General features: G+C 42.6%; 1 protein-coding gene across 1 annotated transcript in view; it reads left to right on the top strand.

Moving 5' to 3' along the window:
- Positions 1–22,256, top strand: part of clmpb (CXADR like membrane protein b) — a 71,846-nt gene that overhangs the window by 42,516 nt on the left and 7,074 nt on the right. The window contains exons 2-6 of the mRNA XM_019864978.1: positions 11,828–11,979; positions 17,050–17,254; positions 20,408–20,575; positions 20,810–20,932; positions 22,041–22,182. Of these exons, the coding sequence (XP_019720537.1) occupies positions 11,828–11,979; positions 17,050–17,254; positions 20,408–20,575; positions 20,810–20,932; positions 22,041–22,182 (790 nt within the window). The remainder of the gene's footprint in view (positions 1–11,827; positions 11,980–17,049; positions 17,255–20,407; positions 20,576–20,809; positions 20,933–22,040; positions 22,183–22,256) is intronic.

Raw genomic sequence — 22,256 nt, 5'->3', positions numbered from 1 at the left:
TTTTTCAGTATTCACAGCAAAGATCGGTGCCTGTCCCCGCCGAATAGATGTGGTCCAGTGTAGAAATAATGACTTTCAAAAGATATTAGCGAGTAATATGCACACTCACTTAGTTCTCCTCTACGATTTACAAGATATGCAGCTGAATTCTCCCCTTGCCGAAAGCAGTGATCCATATTTATTCCCCCGTTCATCATGCAGGTGAATAAACAAGTGTCCTGTGTGAATGGACTCAACAAAAGGACAGATGGTGGTTGTTCCATTAGCCCTGCTAAATGAGTCAAGGTGATGCCTTTCCTGGAAGCTTTGCAGCCCAGTTTGACCTCGGCAGCCGTCGTGTAGCCACCGCCACTCTGTCAGCTGGCCCACCAGTCAACACTTCTCAGTACACAGCTGCCAAAACACACATGGCATCCGCTCACCTCTGGGGAAATGGTCGAGCCATCATTCTCTTTTTCCCCAGAAAGTTACGTTCCCTCTTTGTTCTCTCCAGCTACAGTGTGACACAGCTGTAATAAAAGAATGCTCTCATTCTTGTGGAAATCTAGAGTAGTATTATCCCCTCCCTGCCCGACGCCGATGAAGTGATTTGAAACATCATATGCATGCCATTAGATGGGCGACGACGCTAATATGTCATGGATGCAGAGAACAGCAGAGCTGGGCGGATGGAAGGGGGGGAGTCGGCGTCCCGTCTGTTTTCAATTAGCTGCTGAAATGTTCAACATGGGAGCTGCTCTGCCGTATTCAGTTCCTTCTCTCACATGGATTCATGGAAGTGATTTAGAGACTTTGCTCAAATAGGTCTCCCTGCCCAAGCCCAGGTGAACTCCACATTGGAGAGCGGCGAATAATCACACTGAACTATGTCATAGAAAATAAATCCATGTGTGCAGAGAGGCGAGGAAGACATGAAGAAGAATGATCGTTGCGATCAAATCGAACATATCTACAGTGTTGTTTTTTGGGAGAGGCTCAGGGAACTTCAGCCAAAATGAAAAAAAAAAAAAAAATCACAAAATTGATGGAGATTGGCGATGCATACTTTTCATTGGACAGTGACAAATAATCATGCTGACATCAATAATGGAATTAAATCAATGTGTGCAGAGAGGCGAGGAAGGCATGGAGAAGAATGATCCTCTGTGTCATGCATCTCCTGTTGTTGTTTTTTTTTTTTTTTTTCGGAAAGAACAACATTGAGACAAAGACAAGTCGTTGTGTGCGTGGCTTGGTCAGTTTTGTATTTAGCCGCCGATCACAGCAGGATGACAAAGTTTAGAATGCTGACCGTATATGAAACAAAAAAATTCGATGATTTGGTCTCCCAGCCCAGAAAGTGGGGTGAACTGTCATCCACTAACGAGTCGCGATTCTCACTTGTTGTTGTGGCGGAATATTTTTACGAGGATATGATTAACCTGCAACCTACCAAGACAAACCTCCTAACACGTGAAGCACTCTTGGTGTGTGTGTGCCATCGCATCACTCCACCATGTCCCATCAAATGTAACCATGTACGCTCTTTAGTCTTTGCACAAGCTGTTAAGTGTTTATTTCATTCCCACCAACGGAGTACTTGATTATATTACACTTAATAAATCAGGCACGTCATGCCTTTCTAGTGCATGAGGTGGTGGGATTTCAAACGCTTCATTTATCCCATGCTTTTGTGAAGCGTCTAGACCAGCGGTCCCCAAACTTTTTCCTGTGAGGGCCGCATAAGCTTTCGCTTCTGTGATGGGGGGGCCGGGGTCAGTCTGGAATAGAAAAAGGGTGACCGCAAGAGTACGGAAATGTAAAAATGGATTGTTTTCCAGAAACCCACACAAAATGAAGCCGCCTCTTGACAGATGAGACTGACAGACGTTTCTTGGCGCTGAAAGAAACAAAAACAAAAACATCGTTTGTCCACTTTGGGTTAAATACCCTGCATTCTATTTTTCTCTTACCAAACCTTTTCGCCATGATCCCGTTCTCTGAGAGAGGGGCCGGTTTCGGATTTTTTTTTTCTGGCGTTGCCAGATAACGGCACAGAAAGATGCACCAAATGTCACCTTATTGTATCTGTGTTTATGAAATAGTTACTAATTAATAGTTAATCATGAAAACGGTTCAGAACTAAGGAACATTTTATTGCAAAAGCCCAACTTTATGATCAAAGACAAATCCACATCGATGAAAAATAAATCAAAATACTCTGTGGTATTTTCAGGGGGCCGGACCAAATGCGGAGGCGGGCCGGATCCGGCCCGCGGGCCGTAGTTTGGAGACCCCTGGTCTAGACCGTGGGTGAAAACGCTGCCTTCCACTTCCTGCGGTCATACACCTAGTCAGCTTTATTTTCAACCTAATGGACATAAAAAAAATAAATAAAAAAAAATGCGGCTTGCAGCAAAATGGACTTGGCAGCACAAAAGCTTATTAAGTATCGATCCGCTGAGGTCAGTGCCTATGTTTCGGTGTGTGCCAACAACGTAAGAGGGCTCCGGTCTCATGCTTGCCAGCCACAAATTGTGATTAGAACACATAAATAATGAGTGCGGGGGAGGGAGGGGGGGCTGGTGTTCTGAGAAGCTGCGTGGCGTCTTGATCTGTACTTTACCTGACGAGGAAGGTTGGTTGCGCGCGTTCTCGTGAACATTACAGCCGCTTATATCTGAGCTCACCCCATCTGTCCCACCCGCCAGCAGCGTTTTGCTGATGTACGCCATATACATATCGATGCCCGACAGGAGAGATTTAAGATGATCAGCAGCAGGCAAAGCAGTCTTCTAGCGTGTGTTAATGAATATTGCTCGCATTCTTTCTACCATCTGTCAGGCATTGCAGGGCTGGACAAAAACATAAATAAGCAAAAAAATAAATAAATAACTATAATAACAGAGCTAATTTTCTCAGAGGTTAAAAGTTGCACACTGCGGCTTTTGTTCTTACAACTCAAGATCTACATGACGAACATTTTCCGTTATTCTGAAACCCTTGCCAACAAAAATAACGTCATGCCGCTCAGACAGAGAAATATGCTTAGCTGTGGAATAAAGCCTTATTGAGTACTTGTGAATACGGAAAACACACCAAGCTGCAGTATACGGAACGTTCTGTTGACAAAGGGGAACCAAATTTGATATATGTTATAAAAATATTCCCCTTCATGGGATTTAGAGATGGTTAGAAAAAAAAAAAGAAATTTGGTTTCCTACTTTGAAATCAAGTGAATATTTTTCCTGAGTCTTGAAGACATGCCAAAGTCTCCGTTTCATTTGCAAAAATATTTTGGGAGTGGGCTGTAATATTGAAAAATTATTTTCATAGTTTCATATCTCCTCGATTAACGTGTTCAGTATGTGACCTACCGGCGATCCCGTGCTTCTCCATTGTCTCAGACTTATGTTGAAACACAGAAAGTGTGCAAACCTTCTGTTGGATTTAGGTCACCACATTTCCTGCAGAAATGCAAAATAGGTTAGCGCGCATGCTCCATGAAAGTGATCTGTTGCAAAACGAACCATTTGACAGGCCGCCGATCAAGCAGACACATTGAAGGGAAGGAGAATAGTGTGATGCAAAGTGTGACAATTTATTTTGGAGAGGGGAGCGAGGGGGGGGCTGAATTTAATCTGGAAAAGGTTGCCAGATCAGTTTCCCAGCAATTTCTTTGCAAGCCAAGCAGAAATGTGAAAAATGAAAGACCTTGCGAGACAGCTGGATTTGCAATACAGGGGTGTGTCATCTCATAATTCTACACGACATTAAAATTGAAAATATGATTGCGGCCGGCCGACAACTGACCAAAACAAGCAAATGTTTAAAGTTTTGGAACTAAGTAAATGGACGACGTGCCAGTAAAGAAACTGGAACTGGAACTGGAACTTTTGTGGATAAATGCAATGCCATTTTTATCAGAACATTACCACTTGATTCAGTCCAAAAAAAACTGGCTGTACTCTATCGATTATGTCAAGCTGCTCCACAAAACTGCTCATCTTCCTTTGAGCTAGCGCTGTTGTTCAAGCTGCAAAATGCAATTTTGCGGAAGAGCTTGCTATAAAACTATTAAGTCGGCTTTTTTTCAAGTGTGACTTTATTCTCACTTTTTTCCTCTCCAATGTGATAATTTTTCCCTACCTGTCTTACTTCTGCATGTTTAATTACAACACTATTCATTAAAAAAAAAAAAAAAAGTTTCAAAAATTCACTAAAATTAAACCCAACTTTATTTGACTTCACTGAATTAATCGTAGAAACTGTTACCATGGCTGCTCGGATAATGGATAGACGGTCCCATATTGTGTTTCTGGATGATCTAAGTAAAATATTAACATAAAAAAAAAAAAAGCAGAAGATTTATGGAGCAGCTGTAGCATTACGGACAGCTAGACCCAAGAGTGTGGGAGGCTCCAGCAGATACAGCACTGATACAATGTGTACAGCCCTGTAAGCAGCTTTTACTGCCCTTCCCTCCCATGGGGAAAGGTGTAATTAACTTCCCCTCGCCATCTTATTCCTGTACTCCTCTAATTTGCAAAGAGGAAAAAAGCTGAATACTTGGGGCCCAATAAAAGTGGCTGTCGTGGAACTAATTTTGTATCCGGTTTGGGAATGTGACGACGGGACGGCGTCCCTCTCGCACAACATTACCGCAGTGCTACAGCCATGAAAGAGATGCTAATGAAGACACAAGAGCACCACAAAGTGAACATCTCGCATTATTCAGGCATCTGAAGAGGATCTCCGCCTCCCCCCCAACATTCCCAACGGTCCTTCATAGCTTTTCCCTTTCACCTGCACCCCTTTCATCCCGTTTTGAGGGATTATCTTGAGAATGATTGCGTTCCTTCTACTCCTCTCGAGCCACAGCTCTTGGAATTGTCTGGGCTAAGGTTAATCTGGGGAGAAAAGCCTGCGCTTGGAAGATATTTTTTTTTCCTCCACATCCTTCACATCACATACACGCATAGCATTTGAAAATTGTATGAATTGTACATTTAGGTGGTGGAAGCTTCAGTGGTACTACTTTTATACCCTTGACATTGGACTTCTTCATCTTGTGAACACCCCAGCTCCATTTTGACACTGGAAAGGGGAAAAAAAAAAACATATCTACTAGCCCAATGAGGTAAGTGCATCAGGTGGGTCAACAACTCACTCGTCCTTGTATTCCCCTTTATCTGACTGCACAGTATAGCATTTATTGTTAATAATCACAACACAAGGTGTTGACAAAAAGTCCTCATGTTGTGAGATTGATTTTGTTATTTGGAACCTCAGAGGTTCCACGTTAGTACGAAGAACATGAGGACATTAATTTTGACATATGCATACATTGTCCATGGCTTTATATGCCATTGAATGTCGCTAAAACCTTGATGCCAACAGAGGGTAGTGAGGCAAGGAGAGTTTTGAGACCTCATCACATCCAAGAGCCAGGAAAGAGAAAACCTTTCACTTTTACTGAAGCAATTTCATGAGTTGAACCAGGGAGCATCAAGTAGTGGGTCATATGCAAAACATGTGTTTTAATGGTGCACGGTAACCTAGTACATTAAAGAGACTCAGCCTTTTAGGAGCTATAATTAATGAAAAAGGGAAGAAAAAAAAGTCGTCTCACAGAACGAGCATGCGGGTTGTTCTTGCATTGTGCACTAACAACTGGAGGCAGTCTGCTGTCTGCGGAGACATCTGAAGACTTTCCTGCCGTTCAAGCGATGCTGTCTGAAATCCCGTGAAAATAACGGCAACGGGAGGGAGAAGAGGAGTATGTAAGGTGTAACTCGCAGCCACAATTGCTGTATTTATAGGACCTAATGTTTGCCCTTTGAATCTCTAATGTAGGTCACGCTACACGTTTGATGAAGGCAGCCTTTCCAAATGTCTCCTCTCTGCTTAGCATGAAGTTGGAATGAGATGGGAAAAGTGAGCGAGCCGTGCGAAATGTGACTTATGAAGGCAGCCTTTCCAAATGTCTCCTCTCTGCTTAGCATGAAGTTGGAATGAGACGGGAAAAGTGAGTGAGTCGCGCGAAATGTGACTGTGACGGCTGCACCCTAAATCACAGAGTACAGTGGCATAGGCACTGTTTTGCCGCTACGTCTCCATGTCTTTCTGACGCATTCAGCCCCACGGGTGTTGTCGGGCAATACGCCCTCACCCCATTCTTCCTTTGGTCTATCTGCTAACCTGTGTCCAAATCCTCCCCTTGTGATGGTGGAATCTTCCCTCCACACTTGTGACTTTCAAAAGGTCTCCAGGAAGTCAGACGTTGCCCCATCCATCCTGCTCCGTAAGCACTCCGTCTTTGATGTACGAGCGAACCAGAGGTCATGAGTTTTGGAGATGGCGAGGGCCGCATCCACTCACTGCTGACCGAGGGAATATGGAGCTTGACTTTAGGCAGTGTGAAAGATCCAGGCCTGCCGTGTCATTCTGTCTGTCTGTCTGTCTGTCTCTCTGGTCACACTATAATAAGATTGCAGGGCTCTGTGAGGCAGATTTACTAGAGCACGACTCCCCCTAGGGCCTATTCATAGAAGTCGGTTCCTCCCTTTTTCCACCCTTTGTGTTCATTCCCCTCTCTCAGACTTGTGTTTAGAACCAGTTCTCCTTTTGTTCATCATGACGGGCTACTTTCCACTCTGACAGTTGGAAAATCCTAATCGCCGACTCAAACGTCTGTCCAAAGCTGAGCCATAGTGAGAAAAGCAGACGTAGCTCGGGACGTGGAACCTATAGGTCACAACTCTTCTCGACATTTAACTCTCTCCCTCAACATATTGGATCCATTTATTCGACCTTTTACTTGTCCTTGTGAAATCTGATGCGCACGTGTGAATTTACAAACATGATGATAGTATTTGCTTTAAGATTTTTTTTGCTCAGGTTTTGATACTTTTTCCCTCGTTGGTTTGTATAGAGGGTAGTTTAACGGTCAGTTGATAAAATTAGCGAGACTGTGCGCAAACTCCATCACTGATTTTAATAAAATGCTGTGGATAGGTGACAAACCAACCCATTAGACCAGTGGTTCTTAACCTGGGTTCTATCGAACCCCAGGGGTTCGGTGAATCAGTCTCAGAGGTTCGATGGAGACTCTGCCATGGAGGTTATGACACACATTGGCCATACCTTAAAACTGGGGTGAAAAATCAAAGTTCGACTTCTTACCACTTGGTTGCAAATCCTTTGCAGTTAATTACAACCCGAAGTGTGAAACGTATAAACATCACCATACACTCGTATCGTTCATGTGGCATTCCACTTGTTTGCCTTAAAAAAAAAAAAAAAAAAAATGGTTGCTTCCACAGTATGCTTTGGATTATTGTCCATCTGCACTATGAAGTACCGTCCAATGAATTCAGAAGCATTTGGCTGAATACGAGCACATAATATTGCTCAAAACCCTTCAGAATTCATCCTGCTGCTTTTCTCAGCAGTCAGATCATCAATAAATACATGGCAACCAGTTCCATTGGCAACCATACACGCCGACACCGTGGCACTACCACCACCATGCTTCACTGATGAGGTGGTACATTATGACTATTTGCGCCTGGTACAAGGCTGTGTCAACTGTACATGGGGCACATCATAATTTCAAATGCTACGAAAAAGTGTTGCTGTCCAAGCCATAAATGAGTGAGTGCATGTGCTAATTGTGCAAAAGTGAACAATGTTTATTTAATTGCCCTCGTGGCATTCCCAACCCCCCACCCCACCTTCAATGAACACAATTACATTTCTGTCACATGTAATATATAAAAAAATATATATTTGCTTTAAACATTTATATGTATACCACAATTTTTCCACCCTGGAGACCTAAACTCTCCTGAGTGTTTTTTCTGGTTGCTCGTGTTATTAGGTTTACTGGAGACTGCTGTTTTCGAAAGCTGTCACAGTTTGATATAGTGTGCATTTGGGAAATTCAGCATCAAGTGTTGTTGACGCAAATGATGGGGTCCAGCGGTCTAACTGTCCCAGCTGTGTACACTTTGAAAGAGGCCAAAGTGAACGCAAGCCCGCATCGGAGCGAGCTTATTTTGGCAGTGTGGAGTCACTCAATCCACAGTACAAAAGCCTCCATCTCCACCATAAATAACTGCCAAAGTGGGGAGAGGTGATTATATACCAACCAAACCCCCTCACTTCTCACTTGTCTGCCAACTCTCTCTCTGGCAAATAGTGTGTGATTTCTCAGTGGAAATTTTATAACGTACACCTCCGCAATTCAATGACAGCCAATACAAGTGAAGTATCAAAAATCTTGTCTTTAAAAAAAAATAAAAAATGTGCTGCTACATTTCCTGTCCGACACTTATGCATTGCCTTCTATCAAGGAGACTGACCAGTTTTCCATAGACAATTTCGACGGAATGTATGGATCTGGGTAATGGTTGTTTTTAACATTGCACAATACAATTACGCTACTTTTGTTATCGACTAGTGAATCTTAAAAACAAAATTCACTTTTCAATAAAGGTGTTAGACGGCCCGGTGGGCGACTGATTAGCGCGTCAGCCTCACTGTACAGAGGTGGAGGGTTCGATTCCGGCTCCGGGTACTCCGGTTTCCTCACACATTCCAAAAACATGCATGGCGGGTTAATGGAACTAAATTATCCCGAGTTGTGAGTTTGAGCACGAATGGTTGTATGTCTATGTGTGACCTGCGAGTGGGTGGCAACCAGTTCAGGGTATCCCCTGCCTACTGCCCGTGGACAGCTGCGAGAGGCTCCAGCACGCCCTGTGACCCTTGTGAGGATAAGCAGGTCAAAAAATGGATGGATGGAAGGGTGGATGGATGGATGGCTAAAGGTGTTCAAATTGATGAAAATTTATATTGGGCTCATTAAGGATCAATTCAGAACAATACGTATGAAGCATCAAGCATTTGGAAGATGATTAGTGGCATACATTGTGGTCATCTACAGTAAAGTATTTGTAGCTAATTTGTTTTGTGGGGTCAGTTTGGAGCGAATAATTACTACACCAGAAAAGCATACTTTTTGATACAAATGTGTCATTAGATTGATTGGATTTTTCAGCCCCATTTCATGGTATGGCCAATGTAATGTTTCCATGACCATGAAGGAGCTGACCTTGACAGTCTTTGTCTGAGGGTCATTTGAACAGTTGGTTCGTGGAAACTGTTTTAATGGACGAAGATTAGCGTACCCCCAATTTATCCGGTCAACTGTGCCATATCTATCGGGAGACTTCTGGATTTAGAGAGCCTACAGTCGCAGCCGTTGAGGAGCTCTTATCAGGCCATTGGCACACCGCGGGATTCCGCACTGAGTCTCCGACATGCTCGGCTGATTACAGACTCAGGAGTCAAGGGAAGACAGTCGACATAGCATCAAGACCCCCACCATCAACCATTAATTTCGACTGTGATGTTCAATCAATCCACCGCACGCACATAAACCTGTTTTTAGAAATATAGGAACCCGTTACCCTGAGGAGAAATGACACGGCATCAAAAAGTCAGAGACATCCACACTGGGAATGAATGTCCCATCGTTTTTTTTTCTGCTGACTGGTGATTTAAAGGTCCAATAACAGCAGGACATCAGAAACGGTTCCTGTCAAGAGAGACAAAAAAAAAGTCTCTGCTGTCAAGTATTCTTTTCTCCCTTTGATTGGATTGACAGTGACTGTACTGAGAAAAAAAAAGACAGGGATGCAACAAAACCCAAAGAACTGCTGAAAGCAAGCAAATGATGGCATGTGCATGCTTGAAGAAGCGGTTGTGGACGGCCGCTCTTTTCCGTTGTGCCCTGCGTCAGTGTTGACACTTTGGCTTCGCAGCACTGAGCTGACATTTTCATTGGCCCACAGCTCACTTATGGGACTGCTCGAGTAAGGATGGACCAGGAAACGAGTGGACAGGTGCCCACTGGGTGTAGATGCATTCTCAGACCACATGGCTCTCTCCACGTTTGACAGTTTTACACCAAGCACATTTTCAACAAGCATGGTTTCCGCTAAGGGCTAAGGAGGTGGAATAAGAATCGCAACAGCAGCGACAGTAGAGCGTGAAATCACCTTTGTTGAAATTGTTGACCCGTTCATTCGACACTGGCATGCTAAACTATGAGGCTGACGGAGCTTTTATGCCGCTATCAACAGCCAAAGATGCTTGATCACAATTTAGCGATCAAATCGTACCGTGGTGAAAAAGCTTGCTTGAAGCCACAGAGCAAAATTAGCTAGACATACAACGTTTCAAGCTTATGTTTCTCCGCCTCGGTTAATCTTTCAAAGTCAACACCATATTAATGAAAAAGGGAGCCAGCCGCTTCACACAACATACACAGCCTGAGACCAAATGATCATCTGCGACGGTTGATAACTTTATTTTAAGTGCTGACAAGCCCCACAAACTGTTGACTCACACTGCAATTAAATTAAACCTAGGTAGTTAAGTTAAATGTTGAAGAGCCCAAAATATCTTGTCGCATTTTATTGCGGAGGCCCGCTGGAACTCTGCATTATTTTGGAACAGGTGTTGAGAGTCCACGATCTCACAACAGTGGGACACGCCCTCTGGATGCACAAACACAATTTTCAACATACCACCGTGACGCCTCCGGCTAGTTCTGCTGAAGGCCAGCATGCGGCACAGCTTTCTCTTGTGAATTACAACTCCTGCTCCCCCACAGGGACTTGCGACGTGTCTGTCTGGCCAGTGCTTAGAGTCACTCATTAAAAACACACATATTTATAGCTGCATATGTTTTTGTTTTTTTTTACTGCTACATGAGTACTTCACAGAAGTAGCCTGGGGTTTGTTTTGTTTACACTATGTGAGAAAATAATGTTAATTTATCTAAGACTTGGTTTCAAAAGTAGCAACGTGACAGGATTTCCCCAAAATTAAAATCTGTCAAAATGTAAAGTCTGGTTGGAATGCTTTGGGCAACAGGCGGGGAACACACACATTCCTAGGACACATGCAGATAAACACCCATTCGAGTGATCAATTTACCTACCATGCATGTTTTTTGTAAGGAGGGAGGAAACCGGAGTACCCAGAGAAAACCCACGCAGGCAAGGGACATGCAAACTCCACACAGGAAGGATGGGGCCGGGAATCGAACCCAGGACCTCTGTTTATCTATGTGTGTCCCGTGATTGGCTGGCAACCAGTTCAGGGTGTGCCCCGCCTACTGCCCGAAGTCAGCTGGGATAGGCTCCAGTACACCCGCGGTCCTCGTGAGGATAAGCGGATTAGAAAATGGATGGGTGGAGCATTTCAAGGAAGCTTCAAGGAATATATTCCAACCTGCCAGTAATCCCAGTCCTCACCCAGAAAGGCCGCATTTTCTCTCAACGTTGCCGTCATTGTACAGATGTTCACAGTTAGAATAAAACGTGAGTGAAGGGGAGGGTTTTGTCAGGGGTTTTTATTTAACTTTTCCCTGCAAATTATGCTCGGATTTGGAATTGTACCTCGGGGGCATAAAACACTGTAGTGCCTTCCATTCACTGGCTTGTTTTTGTACTTTGGGAGCATGCCTTTGGAGTTTGACAAACGTATGTTGAAGTTAATGAGAAATATAAATCAAATTATGTCTTGCTTGTCTTTCGCGCTTACACAAGAATGCCGAAAAGGCTGTGTGAAAACAACTCCATTTTTTTTTCAGCTTTTTCCACATTTCAGCTTTTTCTTGACAGTAATTGAGATCCGACGTTTCAACTCTCTCCGTCTCTTCTGTCACAGTTTCCTCTGAATGTCGGCTTCTCGAAGCAATTTGCAAGCTCTGTCTCGTGTCTTCAAGTTTAGTTGGGGCTAGCTGACATTTGCCTTCTCTCTCTGCCTCCAGTTCTCCTCAGTCCACTGTCAGGAGGTGCTCAGACCGAGATGAAGAAGGTAGTCGGGGACAACGCCACTTTACCTTGCCACCACCAGTTCCAATCATCTGGCTCGATTGACATTGAGTGGCTCCTGCAGAAACCAAACTCCAAACAGAAAGTGGTGAGACGACATCTTCGTTATCCTTTCCTCTTCACAACTTATCGCAATCATAGACGTTTTAATGAGAGAATATTTGGATTTTAGAGAAGAATCCCAGGCTTAATAATAACCACATTTATGTCATGATACCTGTTGCCAAAGGTCAGTCCTATACATTTATACTCCTTGTCGTCACTCGAAAATGAAACAATTCTCAACCAGTGGTCTCAGAACTCTCTGGACTTTTTGTCTTATATCGATGAGCAGTCCAAGTTCAGTTAATCAGATCCTCAATCCCACCCACCACCTCTTTGATGAGTGACTGACCGATTCATTCCTCTTGTCATGGCACTTTGAATGCTTTCCAACAAACTGCAGCATCATGAAATGAAACAAATATAAGAAGTATATCGATGTAATTCTGTCTAACAAAAATGGAAATATTTCATTCAATTATTGTTTCTATTTGTTGAATGTATATTTATGAACACTTTGGCACAGATTGAGACCAAAAATACGACATTAAGTGACAAGGCTTGACTCGGAATGGCTTCAAAAGAAGCTTGATTTCATTTCTAGTGGGATTTCAAAGCGGTTTTGTTCATGCTGCAGGCCAAACATCAACATGAGCTTCAGTGTTCGTGTGAGTGAATTCTCAGGCAAGTGACATGTTGACCTTTGTCAGAATGTACAAAGATATCATAATGAAATCATAATGGATGTGCTGAGACCCAGACATTGTCTCGAGGCAGTAATTTCATCAACCTTATTTATTCCGCATTTATTCTTCCAGCACATGCGCAAATCTTGATACGTTGATGACATTTAAAACAAAAATAAAACGTTTATCTAATTTTACTTCAGGCATTGATGGTGGCATTTACATCATCTTTGTGGTAAGGCAGAACTATTACCTCAAGGAATAAATCATTTAATCAAAAAATAATGATAATAATTGAACAATGACACAGTGGTTTGTTTTATCTTGAAGAACTTGAGCAGTCGTGGGTTTAGAAATGTTCCATCCATTTTCCAATCCGCTTTATCCTCACAAGGGTCGCGGGGGCTGCTGGAGCCATCCCAGCCGTCTTCGGGCAGTAGGCGAGGGGCACCCTGAAACGGTTGCCAGCCAATCGCAGGGCACGCAGAGATGAACAACTTTCCGTGCTCACACTCACATTTTGGGACAATTTGGAGTGCTCAGTCAGCCTGCCATGCATGTTTTTGGAATGTGGGAGGAAAACGGAGTACCCGGAGAAAACCCACGCTGGCCCGGGGAGAACATGCAAACTCCACACAGGAAGGCCGGAGCTTGGATTGAACCCACGACCTCTGCACTGTGAGGTCGACAAGCTACCCACTGGACCACCGGGCCACCCGGTTTAGAAATGTTATCCATCCAAAATGAGCCGAACATCCCTGTGTAAAATCTCTTCGGCTATCTGGTGGAGGAATTGAGGTATATTCTTATATACTCCATTTGGAAGTCGTTTGTTGGTGTCCTGATGCGCGAGCATGCGGAAGCGCAACGCAGCGAAAAAGAAAAGAGCAGGGAGAGGACAGGAAGGAGGGGACGGAGTCGTCAAATGTAAGCGTCTGTCTGAAGCTTTAATGATTCAAGGCGGGGGGGCTGCCACACTACGATGAATATTTAACGGGAAGATAACATCGAAGGCGCCATTAATTAAAATCAAACATCTGAAAATTTGATTAGGTTGAAGAGACTGCGCCTGTAGCCGAATGAATAAATCATTCTTTTGTACTGTCAGCGAGAGAAAGTGCATCCTGCAACATTTAGCCCCTCTTAGCGATTGTGCGGGTTACGTTTGTTCCGATCACTAAGGGACCAGACAACAGGTTCAAGGTCATGCGCTCAATCACTGAAATACACTCGCCTATCACAACATTATGTACGCACAATTTCAAAATCAGTCATTCCACCTACAAAGGCGCCAAAGAGATCATTTAAATTCTAAAAATGTCTATCAGTCACAAAATGTAGATCTAGTGGTCATTATGGTATTCAAATATTAAACACAACTATTCCTAAATAAATGATATTAAACGTATATATATATATCATGTTATGCACTTCTGTAAGTTCAGGTTTTTTACTTGGCGACTTCTTGTAACATTATTACTATTTATTGTAATATTCTGACTTTGCTGCTTACTATTATTGTAATTTTGTTTGTAATTTATGTTTGTAATGATACTAATTTAGAGTGACGATGCATCACCTAATTGCTGATGGTGTAGTGGTACACTCGCCGGACTCACGGGATCGGTTCCCACTCAGTGATGCTGTGCATGTGGGTGTGAACGGTTGTTTTCCTCGATATGTGCCCTGCGACTGAGTGGCGACAAGTTCTGGGTGTCGTCCACCTTCCGCCTGATTTCAGCTGGGATAGGCTCCAGCAACTACCCGCAACCCTTTTCAGGATAAGCGGTGTTGAGGATGGAAGATATTCATCTCTTTGATAATGAATAAGCTGAGCTTGAAGATTTTTTTTTTTTTTGCACAAGATCAAACCACGTTTGAAATGCTATATGATCTGATATTTCATGCTGAAATACTGAGTTTCTTTATTTAAAAAAAAAAAAAAAAAATCCTAGTAAATATGTCCTCCCCAAAATCTGCAGTGGACTTAAAAGCTCCATGTCAGCATTTTGTCATTGCAGCTTTAAAAACAACAGCCTGTAGCCATTTTGCGAAAATTCCCGTGAGCAGCACTTTGATGCTCTCGCTCTCTAGTATGTTTCTTTACATCGGTGCATAAGAACAGTAAATTAGTTTCAGATGCCTGTGAGCAGTTAATGTGCAGGAGCCAAACAATAAACAAGAGACATGCTTATTGGTAGTTGCCTTTATAGTCCATTTTGTTTCTGCGGAACAGCGGCGCTGTAATGTACAATCCATCAATTTGCATTCCGGGTTTGATTTTTAGTCTATTTTTTTTTTCTGTGCATTTGGTGGATATAATCAAGCGGCCCGTCACCGCCTGTGGTTACGGCAGGTGGCGCCTGTTTGGTCGTCAGTGATGCGTTGTGGCACCGGCACTTAGTGGGCCCCATCTGCAGGCTCTCCCTCACCCTGAGTAATAGGCCACCGTGACAGCTGTGTTTGTGGGCATGAATGCGACCAGAACGAGAGACTCGTAGGGATGCACTGTGGATTGAGATGGAGATTGACCTCGGGAGAAGGAAATCATCAAATCGCTTTTCATGACAACTGTTCACAACAGTTCAATTCAGAAGGCATAGAAGCACTTTTAGTCATATGAACATTTTGTACCGAAAATACTACGTTGCACAGGCAAAGGCTTGAAGTCCACAATCGGATACAAATTCGTAGCACCCAAATGTTATTTTCACTCTTCTAATCACACATTTTTTTTTGTTTGTTTTGAATTAATTTCTATTCACGTATAATGAGTATCTATTCATCTTTTGTTATAAAAGTTCACCAATACCAAACCACTATTCTGTTTGTGTTCATTAAAAACATCGAAATTGTTCGCCCAAATGGAACTGACAAGGAAAACAAAACAGAAGGAAGTGTGTTCCATCGGGATGTAACTTTTATTTCCCATTTAGTTTCAAAAAATATTTACAGTACCAGCGTTCTTTGGGAATTTACTGAGTCAGGTATTTTTTTTATTTTTTTTTCCAGGCTGTTAAAATCCCATCATTGCCACTGTGGGTCCCACTTGTCTGATGATTTTTCATCTCATTGCCTGGACACTTTTTATTATTTAGTCATTTTGGCTGCACCGTGAAAAGATAAATCACATTAAATAAGGGAACTTGAAGATAATCAGCCAGCCATAAGTTTGAATCCATACAGACGCAATGTGAATATGTCATACATTGTCATCAGTGTAATACAACATGAACCCTTTCAGGGACAGTGGTTACTACAGTGGACAGCTTATCATGTGATCAGGTTACAGGGTGCATGAAAGGGTTAAATACTTATCGTATCTTATTACGGGAAAGATCCTTGACATATTTGATGTAGCTATCGGCTGTTTGAAAGAGTGGAAGTAGCCTCTGGGTTAGAATCATTATCCAATGGGAGGAGACTCGCTTTTCCACAGGAAAAGCGGGTACGACATGGTACCCGTAAATGGCAGATCGGACGTGCTAAATTGCCGAGCATTAAATTTTGCATGCTGTGGGAGGAGTGTCGACAAAAAGATCAATCTGGCAAAAGCAAATACGATTCACCAAACCTGAGATAAATTCCACTGGCAGATAGCTTCAAACCAGTTTCCAAAGTGTTGCGATTGTAGGCTTTGGTAAAATGATAGGCAGCGAGGAGAATTTTTCTATTCATTGAAATATTTTTGAAGTTCCAAATAAAAATTACTGCCACATCAGGTGTTCAACTTTGGAGCATCCGAATGTTGTTGGGGCTGATTTGGAGCCCGTCGCAGTCAGGAGTCATAACATATAACCTATAGCCATCTTTTTCTGATATCTACCCATCATATCCACTGGCGTCACTCCTTTCAACTCTGCATTTCATGTACCTGCGTTAGTCATTTCAGTGCATTGTGCCAAGTAGTGCTGGCGCCACTCCCAAGTTTTAAACGCACTGTTACACAGGATGGTCACATATGGTACCCGTACATTCCAGTTCATTAAAACAAAGCATGGCTTCCCTGATATTTTAGGAGCGATCAACTCTTCAACTAATGCTTCCGCTATGTAGCGGCGGCTGTTCGCAATCTTAGTAAAAGGTCTCATTTTGAGTAAATCAGGCACATGATGCCCAGCTACAGTGAGCGCAATCCGTTAGAGTGAATATGCAATCTCGTGCCTCGTGAATTTGAATTTCCCCGAGTAACTTTTTGGGGCTAAATTTATCCGGCGTCGAAACACTGACAGAGACGTGAGCCAAATACAAGCCCATGAAAACTCCCGTGGACCCAAAAGGCATCAATTAAAACGAGCAAATTCCATCTCGATGGTCGTTGGCCCAATGGTTGGGGACCACTTAGCTAAATTTGCTTGCGAAGATTTGAACACAGTTCACTCACCAACATTAATGACAGTCTCTGATGCGTTGCTCTTCAATTTTTCCAGATCATTACGTTCTTCGGTGGCCACGTGTACACCAACGAGGCGACGAGCACTGATGGCAGCCGCCTGTCCTTTGCTGGGGAGTACCTGGGGGGTGACGCCTCCCTGCTGATCAGTGACCTGTTGCTGACTGACTCCGGGGAATACTACTGCAAGGTCAAGACCGGGGGGAAGTACCATTGGAGCCAAGTCAACCTCATTGTGCTGGGTAAGGGTCCGAACCCAAACACACACGCGTGCACAAAGTTATTGATGCTCACGTTGCTGCATGTCCACACGCAGACCTCATGAACGGCTCATTAACCCAACACATTTCCTCTGCCGTGCTGACTGATCCCATGATTCAATTTGATTCAGACTGACTGATTGGAATCTTCTTTTAATTTGTTGATGAGGTGAGACCAGAAACATGCAACTGATTTATGAGTTTGATTCTCGACAAATGTAACGAAATGCATGTGTGTCCTTTTGAGGTGAAAGTCTATAATTACAACTGTCTCCCCTTAAACCCCCGTATAAGCTTCTTAGGAAAGTTATTTACACAAATTATGTCTGGGGGAGCTTGTTTTGGCCTCTCAATCCTCAGTGAATTCATCATTGTCCATTTCATCCCTCTACTTTTCATTCTTTTTGTTTTCCTGGTTTATGCAACAAGCTTTCGAGCGAGCTCAGTGGAAATGTTCATCGTTGCCTGCTCATAGCTAAACAATTCTGAAGGACGAATGGCAAAAGGGGGGGTAGCGGCCCGACCATTCAAGCCAGGCGCAAAGTCCGGCGGGAAGACTGAGATCATCTCAGTGACGGAAAAGCAGGCGATTTATGAAAACATCATGGGATATTAGTTCGGCCCGCGGTTATTGGTTTTCTAATAGAACAGCCTGTTAATCCTCTCCCTCTCATCTCTCTTCCATAAAAACATTTCAGTGAGTTAGTGCCTCCATTTTTACAAATTGCCCTCAGCTTTCGTGGTGACGCTTTCGATTTTGAGAGAAACAGACATTTGCATTTCTCTCTTCAATATAATAGCTTGCTGCCAGGCAGGTTGTTTATGCACTAGCCTCCTGTGAATTGTGAATGTATGCTTTTATGAGCCAGTTTGCAAAAGCAAACATGATTGAGGATGGACCGTAATTTCCGGACTGCAAAACGCACCTGATTAAAAGCCACAGCAGCTAAATTTTGCCATAAAAACACATTTGTACATAGATGGCTGTTGTAAAAATTAGTTAAATTCATACATAAACCTTGTCACATTTCAAGCCGCAGGGTTCAATGCGTTGGAAAACAAATATTGGCTTATAGACCAGAAGATATGGTAAATGTAGGCTTATATCTGGGTGCATTTTTGTGGCAATATAACGACAATCGTCATCATAAATATTTCCAAAAGCTGTAATTGAATTACTTATTCCCTCCCAATAATATGATCAATTACAGTTGCAAATTTTTTTGCAATTAGATTACATACTACATGAGATAGAATACATATATTCCATTACTCCTCAATCCATGTTTCACCCCAAATCAGATGGGATTGGCTTCAATTATTTTGGAAATTGATTGTTCTTTGAATACATTCATCACATAGTGATTTGGAAAAGATTACAGAGAGTACACACTTTCACTTTAAAATGTTGTTTTCAGTCTCATGTAAGAAAAAAAAATCGTCTATTAGATACAGATAAGATGATTCCATGCTCAAGCTACCGCACAACAGTGTAGCTTCATCAACACACCGCAGCTCTGCAGACTGCCAGCCCCAACCAAATGCACAAAAGCCGACACTGCGACGACGACAAAATAGAAAAGGGCCGTTTAAAAATAGCTTGCCACTGATCTAAAAATACGCTGCTGGGATGGAAGCCAGGCTATTTTCGGGTTTTTTTCATTGCTCAATTACAGTTGCAAATTTTTTTGCAATTAGATTACATACTACATGAGATAGAATACATATATTCCATTACTCCTCAATCCATGTTTCACCCCAAATCAGATGGGATTGGCTTCAATTATTATGGAAATTGATTGTTCTTTGAATACATTCATCATATAGTTAGTGATTTGGAAAAGATTACAGAGAGTACACACTTTCACTTTAAAATGTTTTCAGTCTCATGTAAGAAAAAAAAATAATCTATTAGATACAGATAAGATGATTCCATGCTCAAGCTACCGCACAACAGTGTAGCTTCATCAACACACCGCAGCTCTGCAGACTGCCAGCCCCAACCAAATGCACAAAAGCCGACACTGCGACGACGACAAAATAGAAAAGGGCCGTTTAAAAATAGCTTGCCACTGATCTAAAAATACGCTGCTGGGATGGAAGCCAGGCTATTTTCGGGTTTTTTTCATTGCTCAGCAAAGCCGTCCGGTGTGTTTAAAGACAGAGAGGCAGTGTGCATTTCAGCAGCATCCAGAACTCCTCTTCTGTGTGTTTGTTTTTTTTGTTTTTTTTTGTCGAGCTGCTGAACTGAAACCTTTGAGCTGTGGCAGGAAGGGAAAAAAAAGAAAATAATGACATTCACAGCCATCTTCGCAGTCGCAGTGAACGAGACTCCATAGACTCTGTTTCAACTCTCTGTGGTCTCAAACGGAGCCCATCTATTCCTCATCTATGGATTTTATCTTGACAGAATCAAACCGTTTGCCACATATTTAATCAACTTTGTTTTCAGCCATTGTATTTATGTATCTATGGGTTTTGTGTGAGTGGGGGAAATAAATAGAGTTTAAGCAATTAAATCTCTGTCGTTGAACAATAAGTCGGAGTTTTATTTGGAACATGTTCACATTTTGCAGGTTTCTAACAGTACAAGACGTGTCGACCGTAAAGTGTTGGTTTTGAGTTATGAAAAAAAATCATAATTTTGTTTGCACAATAAAGAACAGTCAGTTTTCAGGGTTTTCTTCAATTATTTTAGTTTTTATCATTTGCAATGAAGCAGGATTTACATTTGACTTAAAAAGTATGCTGGCTATACTTTTTTTAAATGATATTTTAATTAAATTAATGTACAGAGATACTTGATTGATCCAATAAGACATTCTGTTAATTATTAATATTACCAGCTTAATATTGCAGACCTCGGCTCGAGTATTCTTGTGTGGAAGCTGCACATGCTCCCTGTGCTTGGACGGGTTTTCTTCGGGTGCTCCGGCTTTCTTCCACATACACATTAAATCCAACTCACCAGTGACCTGGATGAAGCTACGGCCATTAGGAAATGGATAGATTGAATTCGAGGTTGTGATGACATATTCAGACCAACAGCAAATATTTGTGTTAACGCCGTCGTGTTACATCTGAATAGTGTTTGTCTTACCACTGACATAAACCGGTCATTTGCAATGTTTACAGTGAAACCCTCAAAGCCCAGATGTTGGATGGATGGCGACCTCCTGGAAGGTAGTGACGTCAAACTGAGCTGCAAGTCCAGCGACGGTTCTGACCCTATCAACTACAAGTGGGAGCGAGTGCTGGACAAAGGCAAAAGTCTGGGCAAACTGCCAAACTTGGCACTGATAGGTAAGGGAAAGAATGACAGTTTAGCTCCACGAAAGATGCCTCCAGAGATCTTCTATCAGGATTCGGTTTCATAACAGCACTTTTCACTACCTCCATTTATCCAGTGGTCTTTTTTTTTTTTTAATTTTTGCCACATTTATATATGTTCGAGTAGTGTAGCTGTGTAATAATTAAGATGCAGCGCTGAGCTCAGGGCATTTCGATTGTCACAATGTACCATTCTCTGCTGTCCAGATCTGAAGAACCCTGAACTTGTGACCCTGAGGAACCTCACCATGGACAGTACAGGTGTCTACAGGTGCACAGCCAGCAATGATGTGGGCGAGGAAAACTGCACCATTGAGGTCACAATGCAGCGTGAGTGTTTGGAAGGTGGGAGGGGGTTCAACTGGCAAATCATTACGGCATTCACCTCACCTCCACCTGTCAGACTGACTGATGGCAATTGTTTCAAACTGCAGATGGAAATACATTTATTTCCCTCTCTCTGCTTCCACACCCCATGACACTTCCCCGGTCTACCAATGCAAGGGAGTGCACGGAATGTGCTGATGGTTACTGGTCGCCACCTGTGCTCCAACACTCGTGTTTCACTGGCACACTAATATATTTCGAGAGAGGCTGGGCGGTTGGGGTCACGTGTAAGCAAATTGATACGTCTTGTAGCTCTGCACAAACTGCTTGATTACCGTTGTGGTAAATTGAAACGTGCACAACAAAGTAAAATGGCCGATTTGTTGTCAATATATTGGATATTGTACCGATGACAGTTTAGTTTGATTATTTCAAATTGTTTGCTTGCCTCATTCAACCAAAATATCCTAAATTTTTAGTTAGCATGATGCTGTGACCTTCTACACCACTGAAAAAAAACAACCATATTATTAAATACATTGAAAAAATTTGTGCCTCTCTTACAGTGCCTAATAAAACGGAGAAGTATTTTAACATACACTCGAATATTATATGCACCTCGAAAATTGCCTTTTAATGTCACCCCCACCCATTTTGGGATAAATCCTCTTGCAACACTCATGATTTTTGGTGAGGAGCCAAACCTGTTTTTGTGGAGCCAATCTCAGCCTTGTGGCATATTACAGTACAGTTTACTGAACATACTCATCAAAATTACAGAGGTACAGAGTATATAAACAAGATCTCGCACTCCGAAAACACATGTGGGACAAGTACTGCCCCGGTTTTTCGTTCAGTGGCGGCTTTATGTAGACATTAGATATTACATTGGAATCAAAGTGCACCTTTTTCACAACCCCGAGGTACCAATAAATATCAGCACAATTTTTTTTCCCCTTTAAACCTATGTATAATACCCCCCTACCCTCCTGCCCCCTTGATTTTGGATTTTTTTTCCCCTCCCAAAAATGATGTGTGTTATTCTCAAAAAATTGCGGTAGATGTGCAGCTGTAGCAAATGTATCTGATGGAATCTGTTATGTTTTCACAGATGTGAGGGATATGGGCAAGGTAGCTGGCGCGGTCGTGGGAATTTCCCTGGGTGTGCTCATCGTCATATTAATTATTTGGCTTGTCTTCCGAACAAAAGAGAAAAAGAAGTACGAGGAAGAGGAGACTCCAAATGAGATAAGGTTTGTTCTTCCTTCTTTTCACTCAGATTTGTACTTTTCTTTGTGACTGTGTTCTACCAGACATGTTTAATGGA

The sequence above is a fragment of the Hippocampus comes genome, unplaced genomic scaffold, assembly GCF_001891065.2.
Source record: "Hippocampus comes isolate QL1 unplaced genomic scaffold, H_comes_QL1_v1.1 scaffold276, whole genome shotgun sequence".
Taxonomy (NCBI): domain Eukaryota; kingdom Metazoa; phylum Chordata; class Actinopteri; order Syngnathiformes; family Syngnathidae; genus Hippocampus; species Hippocampus comes.
The sequence above is the reverse complement of the archived record's forward strand: the minus strand, read 5'-3'. Positions and strand labels throughout refer to the sequence as shown.